This window comes from Phocoena phocoena, chromosome 7 (assembly GCF_963924675.1).
Source record: "Phocoena phocoena chromosome 7, mPhoPho1.1, whole genome shotgun sequence".
Classification (NCBI taxonomy): domain Eukaryota; kingdom Metazoa; phylum Chordata; class Mammalia; order Artiodactyla; family Phocoenidae; genus Phocoena; species Phocoena phocoena.
The window spans coordinates 58,370,022-58,390,935 of NC_089225.1; the positions used below are offsets into that span (position 1 = coordinate 58,370,022).

The 20,914-nt window shown below is 37.9% G+C and overlaps 1 protein-coding gene across 1 annotated transcript in view; it reads left to right on the forward strand.

Annotated features, from left to right (window-relative positions):
- Positions 1 to 8,034: 8,034 nt before the first annotated feature.
- Positions 8,035 to 20,914, forward strand: part of MTX2 (metaxin 2) — a 64,682-nt gene continuing 51,802 nt past the window's right edge. The window contains exon 1 of the mRNA XM_065880511.1: positions 8,035 to 8,270. Coding sequence (XP_065736583.1) covers positions 8,231 to 8,270 — 40 coding nt within the window. The 5' untranslated portion in view covers positions 8,035 to 8,230. The remainder of the gene's footprint in view (positions 8,271 to 20,914) is intronic.

The window sequence follows — 20,914 nt, forward strand, 5'->3', positions numbered from 1 at the left end:
ATTTATAGCTTCAGAAAGCATATATCCTTGTTAGCCAGCTCTGGAAGGATAATATATACACCAAGGGATGAGACAATTGTGTGTGAGTTTTTCTTTTTGTTTTGCAAACCTGTAAGTTTACTGCTCTAGTGATTTAGGACTGAGTTAGCTTATTACATTTATGTAAAAGTAATTACTTTTCTGTCAGTATAATAATGTCATAATAAATATATATAAATAATAAATATAACTTGTTGAAGGTATCCTCAGCTCTTCCTTTTAGTTAACACAATCATCAGAATTTCTCTTTCCCCCACCTCAGAGACTGTAGTTAAGATGTCATTGCATTTTATTATCCCCTTTGTAGAAATAAAAAATACCAAAGAGCCTAAATGGCTTTTCTAGTTTTAAAACAAGTGGCAGCCACAGTGTAGCACTCTTGAGTCTTACTGTAGACTGTGGTACTACAGTTTTGGCTCCTAGCATCTTTTCTTCCATTTTTACTTCTTATAACACATCCCATTTCTCCCTGGCCTGGTTGATCACTGAACCCATTCACTTGGACAAAATATGAATCCAGAAGTGAGAACATCCAAGCAATTATCATTCTTCCCTGGGATTGATTTAAGGAAGTTGGGGTTGCCCAACTAGGAAGATGTTAAGTCGGTGCTGCTGGCAGCTACTTTTCCTGCCATCTGGGAGAAGGTGTGTCTTCAATAAAAAAAAAATAAAAAAAGCTGAACAGAGATGAGAGGTGGTGAGACAGAGAGCTGAAGCACTAAGGTCCTGGTTCCTAGAGCTCTTCATTCAGTTCTGGGAATTACTCTCGTGTCTTTTCTGCCACTATGAGGCAAAAAAACTTAAACTTTCTTCTGTTAGGTTTAATTGTGTTTTTATAACTTGCAACCAGAGAAGTCCTGACTCATTCAGTTCCTGTAACTGTAGATAAGACATTTATCCACCACCAGTGAAGAGCACCCTCAGTAGATACGGTTAAGAGACTCAGCTCCCAATAATAATGTAAAGCTGTGAAAATGAGGTGACACACATATTCTGCAGAATATTTTGGAAATTAAGCATTTTCACTTCTTTTGATAACCAGTTAATGTTTGAAGAATCTAGGCCCACTAGAATCGATAATGTAGATAGTTCCCAAAGTGTAGGCCAATAGACTTGCCGTTCATATGAGGGTGTGCTAACCTAAAATGCAGGAGGGTGGGATCAGAAAGTGAGAAAGAGGTAAGAACCTAATAGTCCTGGATTGACCATGATTTCTTAGGAATTAAACAAAATGCGGGAAAGAGGGGTTGAGAGAGATAAGAACCAACGGCTGTCACATTTCTGTACCCTTTAAAAAAAAATCTCTGTAATATATTAGATTGCTTATAGTTGCCTACAGTTCCATTGTTTTTAAAGAAGTAAAAACTGTTAACAGATGAACAGAAAAGCTCTGGTGCATAACATGGTTACCTTAGTGTTTTAAACTATATTAACACTCTATTTGGATTGATTGAATTAATCATAGTTAATTCTGTTGATGGGAGTTGGGGGGGAACTAATTTGATAAAAAAGACCTGAATTTATTATATCATTGTTAAGTAAATAGTATAATTTTGAAGAAATCTCAGCCTCAAATTTTCTCTTGCAGGCATTTTTGAAAAAAGAAAATATTTACATTTAGAATATTAACATTCTGCTACAGAGAAACTAAATGAAGATAAAATGCCTTAGTACTTTAAGCTTAATAAAGCATATATTCATCGTGATCACTATATATTTTTAATTTAACATGGTAATATAAAATCCAGATTAAGACTTGAAAATGACATTGACAGAACAGTTTTGCAAGAAAAGTGATTTTGTTAGGGCAAACAGTCAGGCTGTTAGCGTCATGCATTAATATTTTACATTAAATAATTGTGTGATTATCCTTTTAGTAACATATGAATTCCCTAGCACTTTTGTTTTATGACCTCATTCTTAGAAATTCCAGTGGCTTGTTTTCTTGTATGTTCCCTAATTGTGGTGATCTTAAACAGATCTTCAGTTTTAAATCTGCCAGTTGTTCTAATACAGATGCATAAATATATTTTCTCCAGTTGGCTATTTATTACAAAGACAGCTTGTTTGTGGGCACCGTCAGGACATCTGCATTTTATTGGATTTAATTTTTAGTAATAAAGACCTCCCACATTTATAGATTCTTTCCAGCACAAATTAGCCTGTGTGGGAAGCAAAGAACCATCAGTCAGGGAGAAAAAGTGAATCCATATGGTGCCAATGATTCTGTTTCCCTGGCTACAATGAAGAAAGAGTTGAGTGTAGATAGTTTCCCCTAGCAGATCTTCGTTTTTTTCTCAAAAGCTTGCTAGAACAGGATTGGTGTCAGTCCCAACGCAGTACCTTTCAGCCAGCCCAGCTCATCCATGTACCACGCATCAAGTCATAGACGCTCAACTGAAATATTGAGGGTGAATTCTCCTTTTCTTCTAATCTTGTTCTCTTTCTCTTACATGTGTGCCCAGTCCCTGGCTCTTGCCATTCTCTTCCATTTTGGGGCTCACCTCTGCCCTTTGGACTTGTTTTGTTTTTGCCAGTCCAAATCCTCAGCACTCTCTCAGGGCTTTGGTTCAGGTTCCCACACAGGGTCTATGATATGGAGAAATCTTTTAAAAAAACCTGCTTGTATCAAAAAGCAGTCAAAACATTCTATCTTCAGCTTTTTAAAGGTGACAAACTAAACTTGGTAACAGAACTTGAACAGATGATGGCTATTCTTCACTTTTAAAAGTTATATATAATTCCCTGTTGTGAGAGAACAGACAGGAACTGAAAGTTTTTCTTTCAGTTGACACCAAAGTACCCGGAACAGTTCATTTCCCTTGTTCAACGTCATCTATGGGATGAGGAGGAAACTGGGCATAGCATGCATACACTTTACTATCAGTATTAAGTCCTTCAGCACAAGAAAAAACCTATTATCTCTGCCTCTTGGCAACTCTTAATCTCAGCCAGAGAGAAGATGCTGCTTTTTTTTTTTTTTCCGGTACGCGGGCCTCTCACTGTTGTGGCCTCTCCCATTGCGGGGAACAGGCTCCATACGCGCAGGCTCAGCGGCCATGGCTCACAGGCCCAGCCGCTCCGCGGCGTGCGGGTTCTTCCTAGACCGGGGCACGAACCCGTGTCCCCTGCATCAGCAGGCAGACTCTCAACCACTGCGCCACCAGGGAAGCTCGATGCTGCTTCTTAAACACTACTATGTTTATGTCTCCGTGAGATTTTGGTAAATTTAAATTTAGTTTAACAAGTTTCCTAGTTGTAGAGGGTGATACAAATATTGATGCCTTATCCTTAAAAAATTATTATCTAGTACAGTGGGTAGAACTGTGTTCCCTACCCCCCACCCCCAATAAGATATGTACACATTTCTAAACCCTGGTACCTGTGAATGTGACCTTAGTTGTAAATAGGGTCTTTGCAGATGAAACCAGTTTAAGATGAGGTCATACTGGATTAGGGTGGGCCCTAAGCCAATGACTGGTGCCTTATAAGAAGAGGGAAATGTGCCCGCATAGACACAGAGGGAGAACACTGTGTGATGACGGAGGCAGAGGTTTGAGTGATGTGTCTATAAGCCAAAGAAGGCCAAGGACCAATTGCTGGCAACCCCCGAAAGCTACAAAGAGGAATTCCCTAAGAATTCTTCCCTGCAGGTTGGAGAGAAAGCATGGCTCTGTTGACACCTTGGTTTCAGACTTCTAGCTTCCGCATTTTTGAGAGAATAAATTTCTACTGTTTTTAGCCACTCAGTTTGTGGTTATCTGTTATGAAACTACTGCACTAGTTAAGGAGGCAGAAATCTGAACAATAAACTGTCACACAGTTTTAGAGACCTATGGAAGCATAAAGAAAGGAGACATTGCTTTCTTAATGTCATGGGCAATAATTTTTGGAACATCAGGTTTCTTTGCAGAAACTTAGTAAGCTATCTGACTTTTAAATGTACTGTGTGATTCTTTTTTTATTGAGGTATGATTGACATACAACATTATATGAGTTTCAGATGTACAGCTAAATGATTCCATGTTTGTATGTACAGTTGCAAAATGATCACCACAATAAGTCTAGTTAACAGTCTGTCACTATACATAGTTACAGAAGTTTTTTCTTGTGATGAGAACTTTTAATAATTATTCTATTTTTTCTTGTGATGTGAACTTTTAAGATTTAGCAATTTTAAAATATGCAATACATTATTGTTAGCTATGGTCACCATGATGTACATTATATCTCCTTGACTTATTTTATAACTGGAAGTTTGCACCTTTTGACTCCCTTCAGCCATTTCACCCAATACTTACACCCCGCCTCTGGCAACCACCAATCTGTTCTCTGTATCTATAAGCTTTTTTTCTTTACTTTTCTTTCTTTCTTTTTTTTAGATTTCACTTATAAATGAGATCATATGTTATTTGTCTTTCTCTGACTTATTTCAGTTAGCATAATGCCCTCAAGGTCCATCCATGTTGTTGCAAATGGCAAGATTTCATTATTTTGTATGGCTGAATAATACCCCATTGCATGTATAAACGAATACCACATCTTCTTTATCCATTCATCTGTTGATGGACACTTAGGTTGCTTCCAAATCTTGGCTATTGTAAATAATGCTGTGAACATGGGGGTGCATATATCTTTTCGAGTTAGCGTTTTGCTTTCTTCAAATGAACACCCAGGATTGGAATTGTTGGTTTGTATGGTAGTTCTATTTTTAATTATTTTGAGGAAACTTTATACTGTTTTCCATAGTGGCTACACCAACTTACATTCTCATCTACAGTGCACAAGCTTCCCTTTTCTCCATATCCTCACCAACAGTGTTATTTCTTGACTTTTTGATGATAGCTGTTCCAACAGGTGTGAGGTGTATCTCATTGTGATTTCGAATTGCATTTCCCTGATGATTTGTGATGTTGAACATCTTTTCATCTTGGCCATCTGTATGTCTTCTTTGGAAAAAAGAAGTTTTTCAAGTTGTCTGACCATTTCGATTTTACTTTATTTTGGCTGCACTGCACAGCTTGTGGGATCTTAGTTCCCTGACCAGGGATTGAGCCCGGGCCCTGAGCAGTGAAAGCACAGAGTCCTAAATACTGGACTGCCAGGGAATTCCCTCTGCCCATTTTTAAATAATATTTAAAAAAATACTGAGTTGTATGAGTTCTTTATGTATTATAGATATTAACCCCTTAACAGCTATATGATTTGCAAATATTTTATCCCATTCAGTAGGTTGCCTTTTCATTTTGTTGATTGTTTCCTTTGCTGTGCAGAGCTTCTTAGTTTGATGTAGTCTCACTTGTTTATTTTCACTTTTTTTTTTCTTTTTGCGGTACGGAGGCCTCTCACTGTTGTGGCCTCTCCCGTTGCGGAGCATAGGCTCCGGACGCGCAGGCTCAGCGGCCGTGGCTCATGGGCCCAGCCGCTTCGTGGCATGTGGGATCTTCCCGGACCGGGGCACGAACCCGTGTCCCCTGAATCAGCAGGCGGACTCTCAACCACTGCGCCACCAGGGAAGGCCTATTTTCACTTTTGTTGCCTTTGCTTTTGGTATCAAATCCAAAAAAATCATCACCAAGATCGATGTCAAGTTGCTTACTGCCCATGTTTTCTTCTAGGAGATTTATGGTTTTAGGTCTTATATTCAAGTCTTTAATCCATTTTGAGTTAATTTTGGTGTATGGTGTAAGGTAGCGGTCCAGTTTTATCCTTTGCATGCAGCTGTCCAGTTTTCCCAGTATCATTTATTGAAGAGATTGTCCTTTCCCCACTGTATATCCTTGGCTCCTTTGTCATAAATTAACTGACATATACATTGGTTTATTTCTGAGCTTTCTATTCTGCTTTATTAATCCATGTGCCTGTTTTTATGCTAATACCATTCTCTTTAGATTACTACTGCTTTGTAATATAAATAGTTTGAAACCAGGAAGCATGATGCCTCCAGCTTTGTTTTTCTTTCTCAATATTACTTTCACTATTTGGAGTTTTTTGTGGTTCCATACAAATTTTAGAATTGTTTGTTCTATTTCTGTGAAAAATGCCATTGGAATTTTTATAGGGATTGCATGGAATCTGTATATTGCTTTGGGCATTATGGACATTTAAAAAATATTAATTCTTCCAATCCATAGCACAGAATATTTTCCATTTATTTGTGTCTTCTTCAATTTTTTAAAATCAATTATTATTTTTTATAAGTTTATTTATTTATTTATTTTTGGCTGCGTTGGGTCTTCGTTGCTGCGCACGGGCTTTCTCTAGTTGCGGCGAGTGGGGGCTACTCTTCGTTGTGGTGCATGCGCTTCTCATTGCGGTGGCTTCTCTTGTTGCGGAGCATGGGCTCTAGATGAGTGGGCTTCAGTAGCTGTGGCATGGGGGCTTAGTTGTTCCACGGCATGTGGGATCTTCCTGGTCCAGGGCTCAAACCTGTGTCTCTTGCATTGGCAGGCCGATTCTTAACCACTGTGTCACCAGGGAAGTCCCTATTTTATTATTTCTGATGGAATTGTAAATGGGATTGTTTTCTTAATTTTTCTTTATGACATTTTGTTGTTACTGTATGGAAACAACAGATTTCTATGTATTTATTTTGTATCCTGAAACTTCACTGAATTCATTTATTAGTTTAAAGTGTTTTTGGTGGCCTTTAGGGTTTTCTACATTTAATATCATAGCATCTGCAAATAGTGACAGTTTTTCTTCTTCATTTCCAAACTGAATTTCTATTATTTCCTTTTCTTGCCTAATTGCTATGGCTTGGATTTCCAATTACTGTGTGATTTAAAATGAGTCACCTTATCACTCTGAACCTGTTTATCATCAGTGAAAGAGGGGCTTTGGCCCTCCAGATGATCTCTGAAGTCTGTTTCACTTGTAATATTTCATTCCTCTAAATCTGTAATATAGTCTGAGTTTTCTTGAATTGTTTATGTATAATTTAAAAAGTTATTAGGTTAAGGGGTAAAAAGTCACCTATGGGATTTAGGTGTCTCCACTTCCTGCCCCTCTTACCCCTGAAAGGGATGAACTGAAGTGTGTGACTAGAGTATTTAATTCTCCAAGATGAGCTTCATTTCAGGTGTACAGAGATGAAGGGCAAACTTTTAGCCCAGGTGCTGCTCAAGCCGCCTTCTCTCTGGCAAGCATGTTTGAATAAAGAAATAAACACTAACGTCTGTACATGGACTAATCAACCTAACAGTATAGTTGAACAGAGGAAATTAATGTGGGTTTGAATCTGGGCTTGAGTGGACTCCCTGCACAGGCAGTTTAAAATCCCTAAGCCTGTTTCTTTATCTGTAAAATGGCAATAACATCATCTTATTGGTCATCTAGAGGATGACATGAAATAGAATACTGTACATATTTTTTAAGTGCCTAGTACCCAGTGGACACTTAAAACTGTTACTTGTCTTGATGATATCCCTTATTTGTGGAATCTAAAAAATACAACAAATATTGTATTTGTGAATATAACAAAAAGGAAACAGACTCACGGATATAGAGAACAAATTAATGGTTACCAGTGGCGGGGGGTAGAGGCAATACAGGGGTGGCGGAGTGGGAGGTACAAACTACGGGGTGTAAGATTAGCTACAGGGATGTACTGTATCAATACAACACGGGGAATATAGCCAATATTTCGTAATAACTGTAAATAGAGTTTAACCTTTAAAACTTATATAAAAAATAGAATTAAAAAAATCACCAACCTATACAATTAAGAGCAAACAAATGCTTGTTGTTTGAAACGACTTTAAAAAAGTTACTTGCTTACAAAATCCTCGCTTAGAAAGGAAACTGAAAACCTCTGGGGTACCCCCGCCTTCCGGGTAGGCTGGAGTCGGGAATCAAACACCCTTCTCCCCTCTCCCTCCCCTCCCCCCGCCCACCGGCGGCCCCCAGCGGCCGTGAGCCCGGAACAGCACAGCCGGGAGGAGTCAGAGGCGGGGCCGGCGGAAGTGCTTGCTCGCCGCTGTCAGCTGCGCCGGAAGTTCCTGGCCTGGCCTGGAGGGAACCTTAGGGTCTTAGCCGCACGAGCAGGCACGGCTGCCGCGGGGGTGGGCTTTGCTAGTCCGAGCCTCAGCCGGTGCCAGGTCTGTTAGGTGCCAGGAATCGCCGGGGTGCGCAGGAGTTCGCTGAGGTTCCCGGGGAGTAGGAACCGCGGGCGCAGGGCCGCCCAGCCGACATGTCTCTAGTGGCAGAAGCCTTCGTCTCGCAGATTGCAGGTAGCGTGCATGGCCGCGGACCCGGACGGAGGCGGGGACTGGCGTGGGGCAGTCGTGGGGAGCACTGTGGGCTTTAGGACTGCAGGTTTCCTCCAGCCTTGCAGCATTAGACGCTGAACCCAGGCCTGGGGATGGAGGTGGGCACTGACTACCAGCCGCATCTCATAGATGAGAAAACGGAGGGGGAGAAATTTGGCCAAGGTCACCCGGTAGGACTGGGAGTTCCATCTGTCTTTCCTGGGCACTGCTTTGTCCAGCTGCCCACTGGGTCTGGACGTGTTGGGGTGCGTGGAGAACGCCGTGGGTTGGAATTAAGGTAGGGGCGTGGCCACAGGGGCAGGGCTTCCGAAGGCTTCAGTGATTAAGTATGGGGGCAACCTCGGTGTGGGACCTGAAGTTTAAGGTGATTGTCACTAGTGAGTCGCCATTGTCATTTGAGTGGCCACCGAAGTTTCCTCTCCGAGCAGCACAGTATTATCATTTGCTACGTCTCTAGGATTCATTGACACATTTTTAAGTCTACATGAATTTTTTGAAACACCTTTGACTTGACGGACTGAACATGACTGATGTAAATAGATTTATAATGCATTTCTGTTATCGAGGTTCTTATTTACTGTAGTGAAAGAAATTACATATTGTTGAGAAAGTGAGGAGACTATTGTAGGTGTAGGTTGATGGGTCATAGTTAATCTTTAAATGGAGTTAAACAGCCTAGCAGTATTCTCACGATGAGTATGGTAAATATTCAGTCACGAGGATAAATAGGTACATTTACAATAAGGTAGTATTTTTGAAATGGAAAGTACTGAATGTGTTACAGAATTTGCCAAAATGTTTTTCATTGCATTTGTGTGAACATACACTTCTTTTTTTTCCTTTTTTCACTTAAAGACTGTTTTCTAAAAGAGAGGGAAGCTCCCACTAGATTGCAAGCTTCATGAAAGCTGGGATAATACTTACTTTGTCTCTAGTATCCTTTTTGCTTTTTAAAATTTATTTATTTATTTTTGGCTGCCTTGGGTCTTCATTGCTGCGTGAGGGCTTCTCTCTAGTTGCGGTGAGCAGGGCCTACTCTTTGTAGCAGTGCGCAGGCTTCTCATTGCAGTGGCTTCTCTTGTTGCAGAGCACGGGCTGTAGACATGTGAGCTTCAGTAGTTGTGGTACGTGGGCTCAGTAGTTGTGGCTCGTGGGCTCTAGAGCGCAGGCTCAGTAGTTGTGGCGCACGGGCTTCGTTGCTCCGCAGCATGTGGCATCTTCCCGGACCAGGGCTAGAACCCCTGTCCCCTGCATTGGCAGGTGGATTCTTAACCACTGCACCACCAGGAAAGTCCCTGTCTCTAGTATCTTGAGGACCTGTGAGTTGGTGCTCAGTAAATATTCGTGACCTGAATCAATGAATAATCTTGAGATTTCAAACAACGATTATTTCTATTTATACCATTTATGTTTAAAAAAAATTAGATCATTAATTTAATTTAGATTGCTGCTATGTTAAAATATTTCAGTGTATGCTGATATTAGTATACTGTATTCCCTAATGTGTGATTTCTTTTAAAGAAAAAATGATGAATATCTTTTAGTAAGCTTTTAATAAGTTTGGAACTTTGCTTCCATTAGTGAAATTTAAGAATTTCTAGGAATTTTATCAGTCTGTCATCTTATCTTTTTGGAGTGGTCACTCTAGGAGGAGGCGTTTATAGATGGATAATTCAATAAAAGGTGTGGGGACAACTCCTAAGTCATAACATTGCTAGAATAAATTCCAGATGAATTAAAGATTTAAGTGTAAATAAAATGAGAACAAAAACCAAATTGTAATAAAATAATTAGGAAAAAATATAGGAGATATAGCGTAGGAGGCCCAAGCAAGACACAGAATTCAGAGTTCATGGAAGAAAAAAATTATGGATTTTATTGCACATAAATTTAAAAAGCTTTGTACAATAAGAGACATAAGTTTCTACAAATTAAGAAAAAGTCCAACAGAATCAAAGATAAAGGACAGGAACAGGCAGTTCACAAAAGGGGAAATGCAAATCAGCAGTGAAGGTATGAAAAGGTGCTCTCCACTAATTTCCACTCAGTTGCACCCTCAAAGTATTGGTGAGTCTGTAAGAAATCACTGCCTTTTGGGAACTTAACATAGCAATATTTATTTAAATGCTGTTACTTGACCCAGAAATTCTTCTTAATGAGATTTATCTGATAGAAATAGAAGGACCAGTATTTAAAGAAATATACAGCAGTAATAATTGTAGTATTATTTGTAATAGCAAAAACCCAGAAATGTCCTAAGTTATGGCATGCCCACATTATTACAGATACTAAAAATGAAGAGGTATATCTGTTAAATGTATTGGCTTGAAAACTCTGATTATCTTAAGTAAAAACAAGTTATAGAATAGTGTATGTATATAGTATGAACCCACTGTTGTTAAATAAATGAACCCTGTATAAACATGTATATGTAAGCAAAGAAAAATGTAGAAGAATATTCAACTAATTTTAACTAGTAATGTCAGGGTAATAAGGATAGGATGTTGGTGGAGTGAGAATATTTTACTTTTGAATTTAAATGGTTCTAATTTTAAAAATTTGAAAGATTACATTTTGGCAACAGCGAAAAAAGGGTGGCTATACCAATAATTTATATGAAACCTTGTATTTGACTTGTAAGTGTGACTCAAATCTAACAACTAATCACAGCAGTCTGCTTCTGGCAGTAATAACAGTTTTCTTGGAAGAGATCAACTTCAAGAGATTAGAGATATATATCTACATAGTCCCGTTATAACTTAATAAGTAAATGTGAATCTGTTTTTGTCGTTGAGAGCTCTGTTTTTTAATGTGTTTAACACTTTGCTTATTATTCTTTCTTTCAGTGGGCCAACAAACTGGTATTTCTTTTGGAAACATTTAACGACATCTTACATCTATCTGTGCTATTCATGAAGTGCCTTCCTTGAGAACCTCATTCATAAGGACATCTTTTTGAAAGCCTTCTCTGAACTACCCCATTTAAATGAACCTTCTGTTTCTTTACCACTAGTGTATCCCTCACCAAGTCCTCTCAGTTCTTACTCCCTTATTATGACTCAGTAGCTATTCTCTCCATCTCCACTGCTATATTATTACCTTAGTTTACAGCTTTGTTATTTCTTGCTTGGATTACTGTAGTAGTGTCTGAATAGGTTTTCCTGCTTTCAGTCTGTTCTCTTTCTAGTACAGCCTCTACACTGCAAAGCCTCTGTGGGTTTTTGTCTGTTTGTGTTGTTTTATTTTTATTTTCCTAAAATGCAGATTTAACTCCTCTTGTTTTAACACCTCATTGGTTCCCCACTGTCAGTAGACTGGAGTGAGGCATACAAGAGCTTCCGTGAGTTATTCCAAGTCTGTCTCTCCAGCCTCATCTCTCATCACCCCTTTCCTTGAACTCTTGCCTTTCTAAACTATTAGTAAATAAATAAACTATTAGTAGTGTCCATTTTTGGCAAATGTTGCCTTTTCCCTGAACCGTCCACTTTGCTTGGATAACTCCTGTCTGTCCTTTAAGACTCTGAGCACATTTTAGCCTGTAAGTCTACCTGACATTTTTTTCCTGTGTAATAAGAAAAGTTTATTGTTTTTTTTCTTTTTTTCTCATAATAAAAATGATACTACTGTAGAAAATGAAAACAATCCAAAAGAATACAAAGTAAAAATCACCTAAAATCATAAATTTAAAATCTCATCCTCATCATTAAAACTTTGGTGAACAAAGCTACCTCATTTACTCTCCCTACAAATAAAAAAATGAACATAAATAATATATAATATGATTACTTTTTTGTAATCTGTTTAGTCATGTAGCATATCGAGATCTCCTTCCATGTCTATGAATGGACTGACATATATATCATCATTGTTAAATGGTTGCATTAGTATTTCACGGTATTGAAGAAATCATAATTAGCTTATCTAGTCTTATTATGACGGGTATTTGGGTGTTGTATTAATTCGGCCTGAGAAGCAGAAGTGGTAGGAGCTCTAGCGCTACTTCTAGCTCTGTATACACACACACACACACACACACACACACACACACACACACACACCCTCATGCACGCACGCACGCGGAACTGGCTTATGCTGTTGTTGTGGGGTTGGCCAAGCAAATGCTAAGTCCAAAGGCAGACAGCCCTGAAGGGGGTCCAGGAAGAGGAGGGAGCATGTGCTGCAGGTGCTGCTTGCAGGGCCCGAGCTCAGGGAGGACTTAGGTCCTCTGTTGGTAAGTTGGGCCCACCCAGGATAATCTCCCTTTTGATTAACACAAGGTCAGCTGACCCTGGACTTTAATTATATCAGCAAAATCCCTTCACAGCAACGCCTAGATTAGTATTTGAATAACTGGGAGGTGTTTGCTACAAAATGGCTGTTGCCTCCCTTCTGTCTTCCCAACACCTGCTGGAGGATGCCCCTTGTAGCTCACCCTAATAAACAGTAGAAAGGGTATTCTGGCAGATGTAGTTCAGTCTAGCCAGTTTCATGCACCTCAAAACCATCACAGGTGTATATGACTTTGTAAACAGTGCTTACAAATACATATTTGTGTATCTGAGTAGTTTCTTTGGATAAATTTCTTAAAGTGGGAGAGAATTTTGAATTTTTCTTTTAACTCAGTGACATGGAAATAAATGGTAACTTATGATTTTGAATTAATAGCTTGGATCTCTAGATAATGATATGCTAGATTAAGAACTTTAAAAAGAGGATGAAAATAGTCCTGGATATTGAGTGGTTTTCAAAATCTTTTGTAATAGCCTATGTATTTTAAATTTTAACTTGTTTTTTTAACTGGCAAAATTTTCCAATACATTAGTTGAGTTTCAGGTTAAAAAAAATTATTTTTTTTGGATAGTTGGGTAGGCACATATCCCGGGGAAGGATTGAGTATTCCCATTTGGGTTGTGTGACCATATTTGGAGTAGTCACTGTAGCCGAAAGGACAGAGTACTGTGATGGACAGGCCTGACTCACTTGCCCATCTCTTTGCCAGGAGTGACTCCAGTTTTTAGGGCTCCACAGTGCCACCAGATACACGCAAAAAGCTAGAGGGGTGCTGAGCGCTAAACTGCAGGAATCTCCTACAGTGTTGATCACTTCCTTCACCTTGCTTTCTTCCTGTGGACTTGGAAGTGAGAGTCAGACCTGGGTTCTTATTCAGCTACTTGCTAAGTGTGTGACCTTGGGCAAATTACTTGCCTTTTTAAGCCTCAGGTTTCTTATTTGCAAAGTGGTAAAGATAATTATAGATTATTTAAGGAATAGATGACAAAGGATAGAAAATGCTTGGCATTGTGTCTGGGACATAGTAAGCACTCAATAAGTGTTCATTAATATTATTTTTAGCTCATTTACCTATCAGTTTTTCTCTTTTACTGGACTTTGCTTCTGTCTTCCTGTGTGAAGATATAAGTTTGGTAAAGCTTTTAAAATTACCTATAAGTAGAATACATAATTTATTTCAATAATATAAAACATCTGTAAACAGTTACTTTTATTAAAATTACTCCTGTAATAAATTCTTCTAAGATATTTGTTTCAAGATTATACCTTTGATAAGTTCCAGCCATATTTATCTTCATTATATAATTGGATCTTCAGTATAGGTCATAGGTATAAATACTCTGAGACTTTTTCAGTGGTGATTTGTTTGTTAGCATTGCCAAAAGGTTTTAGCCTTAAAAACTTAGCTGCTAAGTATCTGGTTGATGATAAGAGTAAGCGTCCTTTTTTTTTTTCCTTTTCTGCGGTATGCAGGCCTCTCACTGCTGTGGCCTCTCCAGCTGCGGAGCACACGCTCTGGACGCGCAGGCCCAGTGGCCATGGCTCACGGGCCCAGCCGCTCCGTGGCATGTGGGATCCTCCTAGACCGGGGCACGAATATGTGCCCCCTGTGTCGGCAGGCGGACTCTGAACCGCTGCGCCGCCACCAGGGAAGCCCCTAAGCATCCATTTTTGACCCACTGCGCTAGATGATATATCAATACATAGTTGCTAGTATTAACAATTTGATCATGTTAGGCATTTTTCTTGTTTTATGGATGAGGAAATTGAAACTGTTAGGTAATAGAGTATAAAGGTTAGGAACAAGGCCATTGGAGTGAGACAACTGAATTCTAAGCTCAGTTCTGCTTTCTGTTTTATGATCTTGGGCAGAGCTTTCTAGGCCACAGTTTCCTTATTTGTGAAAAGGGGATAGTATATTTTATAATGTATTCTAATCACCTAGGGTAGTACATGGTATGTTCAGTATGTGGTAGTTTGTTACTGCTTTTGTTCCCTAGGTGCCTCTGAGGATGTTACCTTTGTACTGTTATCCCTTTACCATTTTGGTCAGCAAAATATCCAAAGTGTCTTTATTTTTATTAATTTCTATACCATCGTTTCTGAATGATCTTATTACTTCACTAATGTGTTGATATAGTTTAAGCATATTAGTTAATTTCATCATACTATGATTATTAATCTTTTGAAATCAGGACAATATCTGTTCTGTTCTTTATTTAGAAGCTCTGTAAACTATGTAAAGGATGAAAAAGAAGACTTGGAATATTTCATTTATCTCATTGTGGGCATGCAGGTGCTTAATTATTTAAATTTATTATTAATTTCATTCTCGCAGTTGCATTAATTTATGGTATGATCTAGGAAAGTAGTTTTATAGGTTCCATGGCACCGATATGTAAGCATTTTGAAAGTAAGTATAATCAATATAGGCATGTTTAAAAAATTTTGTTTTTATATCAATAATAAAGTGCTTTTTATTCCATCTTTCTTCCACATGAATACTGGGAAATTTGGACTTTGAAAGCATCTCAGAAGCATCTTAGAGGCCCAAAGTGGAAACTATGGGTTAAAGGTCCTTTGTAAGATGGAAGTGATGCTATTGCTCACAAGATTTATTAAGAGTGAAGAAAATGATAGTCAAGGCTCTTACATATATATATCTAATATCTAATAATTGCAACAGATATTTGAAAAAATACAGTGCGTTCAATTCTTTTGCTCTTGAAAATAAAGATATTTTGTTAGTTATTTGTAGTCCACATTCTGAGGATTCTCCAGTATTGAGGGAGGCACGGAGGAATTATTGAGAAGTTATTGAAGTGGCCATTACATTTCAGAGAATCTTTTTTCATTTGTATTAGTTGTATGAATAGACTCATACCGTAGTGCTTATCACCTTGGCACATGTAAAGTTGATATTGAAGGGGCAGATGGAGAAGCAAAACAAAGACAAAATAGGTTATACTTTAGATTAGAGGCAAAATACAGTTTATTGACAGCAGTGTGACCTATTTTATCATATGAACAGGTTGAAAACCAAATTCTTAAAGACAAGGTTTATTTCCTTTTAGAAAACTTTGGTATGCTGTTAAGATCACTTGGAAAGCTTGTTTTTGATCTCGTATATAATAGTCCATATTAAGCATAATGTGAGTTTTGACTTTCTCGTGTGCTTCATTAACATTCTGTACTCTGAAATTACATGATTTTTCATTTTTAACTTAAAAGATTTTGGTGATGTATGCCCCATAAAATTTGTCAGTCTTTCTTCTGTGAAGACTTTTTTTTTTTTTTTTTTTTTGCGGTACGCAGGCCTCTCACTGTTGTGGCCTCTCCCATTGCAGAGCACAGGCTCCGGACACGCAGGTTCGGCGCCCATGGCTCACGGGCCCAGCCGCTATGCAGCATGTGGGATCTTCCCCGACCGGGGCACGAACCCGTGTCCCCTGCATCGGCAGGCGGACTCTCAACCACTGCGCCACCAGGGAAGCCCCTTCTGTGAAGACTTCTGAGTTATTAATGTTAGCTCAAACCTTTCATATATGAGTGAAAATTGAAAGAAAACATCAAACTTCTTAACATTTTTCAAACATTTTTGATATTTCTTGATAAGCAGTTTTCAGATGGGCTGAAGATGTCACATGAAGATGAGATATTAAATTCAGGCTTCTCATTTTTTGTTCAAAGACAGAAGTTATAATATTCAGCAAATCCAGCCACAGACATTTATGTGTAGAAGTTTCTGCCTTGCCAGTAAGAGAAATGCACATTTTAATTTTTTATTGCTTTGTAAATGATCCTGTACTCTATTCTTGAACACTTCTTATTTTTGTACGCTCTATAAATGAATCATGGTTTTGAACTTTCCTACATCAGTAATAAAAATGAAATTTGATTGGTTAGTAATAAAGAAGGTTCTTTTCATAAAAACAATCATTTTGTCATGGCAATTCCCATTAACTGTAACTGCATTAGCAAAATAGAAACCATAAAAAGCATTTCATTATGCTTGTACATTTAGCTATGTTTTTGTACTGATTATATATATATATATATATATTTTTTTTTTAACATCTTTATTGGGGTATAATTGCTTTACAATGGTGTGTTAGTTTCTGCTTTATAACAAAGTGAATCAGTTATACATATACATTGATTATATATTTTTATCTCTAAGAACTTTTATAAACCAGAGAAGTTTCTTCATGGCTTAACCTGAGATGTTATCATTCCTAATTTGGTTAGATGGTTTTATTTCCAGACTTACAGCAATTTTTTGCTGTCAGATATCTTTTAGGCTTTAGATAGCAAAAGACCTGCTTGTATTTTCCACAGAATATGTTTTTAGGTTGAGTATCTAATTTGCATTAGGTGCTCTGCTAAGTGCTGGGGTACAAAAATGAGTAACAGTTGTTGCCTTTGGTGAACTTATATTCTTGTGTTGGTCAGAGCCATTGAAACAAATACAAAGTGGTGTATCCTGTAATAGAAATGCTAATTTACTGAGCCTTTTACCTCCCTTCTCTCAGACTGAATTAGGGGTGTTAGATATTTAGTGAACATCTCAACTCCTCTCCCTGCCCCTCACCTTCTGTCTAGCGCACTTGTGATTATTTTTTTTACCCAGTTCATATTTCGTCTCCTCTTGTGAATTCTTTCCTGTCTTCCTCAAGCTGATTGTTATTTCTTCAAGAGGATTCCTGTAGTGCTTTATACATCCCTCTGGTCTGATGCTTATATTAATAACTGTTACTGAGTACATTCTGTGAGCTTAGAGACTGTATATGGCATTTATGTAGTTTATCTAATTTTATTCTTCCAAGAACCTTACAAGGTAGATGATATTTCGCGTTTTTACAGATGAAGTAAATGAGGCAAGAAGAGGTTATGCAACTTGGCTAAGGTCACTTAGGCAATAAGTTGTAGAGTTGGGAGGGGAACCCAGGCATGTCTCACTTCAAGACTTATGTTTTTTCCCTACACCACCTGTATTCATTTATTGTATTGTAAATGGTTATGTGCATCTCAGTCACCTCTTCTCACTCCCTCTGCTCTGTGCCCCCCACCCGCTCAACAAAATTAGATCTTAGAGAGCAATGGCAGTTTTATATTCATCTTTGTCCATTTATCATAGTCCCTGGTACATTTTCCAAGTTTAATAACCTATGGTTGTTTAGTTAAGTGCTTTAATATATTTTTTTCAGCCTCTCTGAGGATTTTCTATCCCTGTGCTTCTGTTCATGAAGGGATTCTGTGATGGTTAGTCTATGTTATCTTATTTCTTGTTTGTGTTTTCCTTTTTTTTGTTGTTCTTGGGGAATCTGGCAATTCTGCCAAGACTTCTGCCGGTATAACAACAGATCAAATCCTCTGTAGGGAGTCATCTGTTTCATGGCTAGCTGAGAGGAGTGAGGGAGGAGGAATAGAGAGTTCTTTGGTTACCTAGCTTGATATGAGAGAGTGAGTATATGTTACGTACTAGAAAAGGGCAGACACTTAAAATAATAGGTACTATTGTTACAGTGATTGTAATTGGTTTAGAGTAGTGGAGAGGATTGTTTCTTAGTTGGAGGGACATTTATTTTCCATTTTCTAGGATTAGATTTAGAGAACCATTAAATCTTGAAGGTTAGCACTGTTAACAATGTTGAGGTCTGATACTTGTGTGGGACTGTTTGTCTTCTCTCTGTTTTTCGGCCAGATACTGCACTTTTAATCTTAACCAGCTGTTTTTGCATAGTTCTGCTATCGATCTCATATTCATCTCTATTTCTGAGAAAAGTTCAGACACAGTGTCAGTGTTTCCTCTTTTATGAATTACAGATTACCATTTTTAAAAAGAGAATTCAAATTTTGAGTCCTAGCTACAAGGTTCATATCTGTTCATAGTCACCTGGAGTTGGCCTGCTGTTTATTGGAAATTAATGAAAAATGGTGGATCTTTTTTATAATGGGGTGAAGTCTAAAGATAACCATTTGAGAGGATGACACATAAATCCTTACTAAGAATGGAAGGTTTTCAGTTTAACTTGTATTCATTTTAGCCTGAGTTATTGGCTTGCTGATGCTGTGAATTTGTTTTCTTCACCCTTGTTAACCTCCAGAAGTTTGTCAGTTTTATGAAATTGATCCTTGAATACCATTTTGAAATTGATCTCTAGTGTCACATAGATAGGTTCAGATGGCTCACGTTCAAGCCTCATAACTACTAACTTAATTTTACTTTCCTTATTGATTACATCTAATGGAAAAACTATCATTTAACCACTTTTTGGTTCCAAAGCAAGTGCAGCCTCAGTTCATTAGTCTTAAAAGCTTATTCTGGAACACTATTAAATTGCAACATGTTACTAAAGCATGTTTTAAAACATGGCTTTAAGCCATATCCACAAATACTTAAGTAGAATAAGATGGGTAAAAATCTTCTTGAATGAAATTAATCTACATAGATCCTTACTGCCACATTCTATGAGGCAAATGAATAAAAGGGGTGAAAAGAACTTAATCTTATTTGAAGTGTACTCCATGTCCTGTGGACAGTACTTTTTTTTTTTTGTGATGGTGGTTGCAGACCATCTGCATCAGATTTACTGGGAGTGTGTGTGGCAAGTTTGGATTCTTGGCCCTCGTTTCTACAGTATCAGAATATCTGAGTTTAGGGTTTGGTGGAAATATGCAATTTTACAGAGTTCCTTAGCGGATTCATATACATTAATGGTTGAGAACCATTGTTGTAGGATAATTGTAATTTCTTTAATTATAATTAATTAATTATTATAATTATTACCTAAGAACGTTTATTTGTGGGCTTTGTAAGAAGTTAGCTAATACAGTTCTGTGTTCATTGAATCTGGAGCCAGACTACCTGGGTTCAAATCCTGGCTCTTGTCACTTATTAGTCACTGTGACTTTGGCAAATTACTTACGGTTGTTCCTTAATTTTCTTATTGTAAAATAGGGATAATAATAGTAGTGTCCACCTCGTAAAGTTGTTGTGAGGTAGTTACTATGTCAGGCATTTAAGTGCACACAATAAATGCAATAAGTCTTTTTATTTCAGTTTTACTGAGGTATATTTATATACCCTTTTAAAGTGTACAATTAATTTTTAAAATATATTTGCAGAGTTGTGATTATTACCACAATCCAGTTGTAGAAGAAACATTTTCATCACCCCCAAAAGAAATTTCTTGCCCGTTTACAGTCATTCCCATTCCCATTCCCATCCCAGCCTGAATCAACCACTAACCTACTTTCTGTTTCTGTAGATTTGCCTATTCTGAACATTTCATATAAATGGAATCATACAATGTGTTTTCTTTAGTGACTGGCTTTTTTCACTGGGAATAATGCTTTTGAAGTTCATCTATGTTGTAACAGGTATTAATGCTTGGCTCTTTTTTTATTGCCAAATAGTATTCTATGGTATGGATATACCACGTTTAGTTTATCGACTCATCAGTTGATGGTCATTTAGGTTGTTTCCACCTTTTGTTTACTGTGAATAACACTGCTGTGAACATTCTTGTACAAATCTTTGTGTGGATGTTTTTCCATTTCTCCTGGGTGAATACCTAGGAGTGGAATTGCTGAGTCATAATGGCAATTCTGTGTTTAACATTTTGAGAAACCTCCAAACATTTTATATTCCCACCAGCAATGTGTGAGAGTTCCAAATGCTGTACATCCTCTAAACATTTGTTATTGTCTGTCTTGTTGATTAAAACCATTCTAGTGGGTGTGAGGTGGTGGCATCTCATTGTGGTTTTGATTTGCATTTCTCTAACGACTCATGATACTATCTTTTCATGTGCTTGTTTGGCCATTCGTGTATCTCCTTTGGAGAAATATCTATTCATATCCTATGCCCATTGAAAGGATTGAGTTATTTGTCATCTTTGTTATTGAGTTGTAAGTTTTTTATATATTCTAGATACTAGCTATAAGGGTCTTAAGGGACTCTTAACTGCTGTCACCATCCCCCCGCCCCCCACCATTATCATCTGCCTCAGTAGCAGTCTAGGTAGTTTTTGACCAGAAAGAGGTAGATTCTCATTATTCTCTAGTTTCATTTGGGCACCAGCTTTGGTTGTAAGAGAGAAGTTCTGCCCTTTACAAGTTTTCCTGAATTTTCAATCTGTTTTGCTTTCCTTCTTCTGCCTCCTGAATGGCAGGATATTAGAACCCATTTGCCTTGGATATTAATTCTAATGTATCATTCATTCATGTGCCCTCACTTTGAATCATTTTAGTCCTTTGTTTACCACGTTGTTACAAATGAATAGGTGGTTGGAGATATTGATGAGGGATTT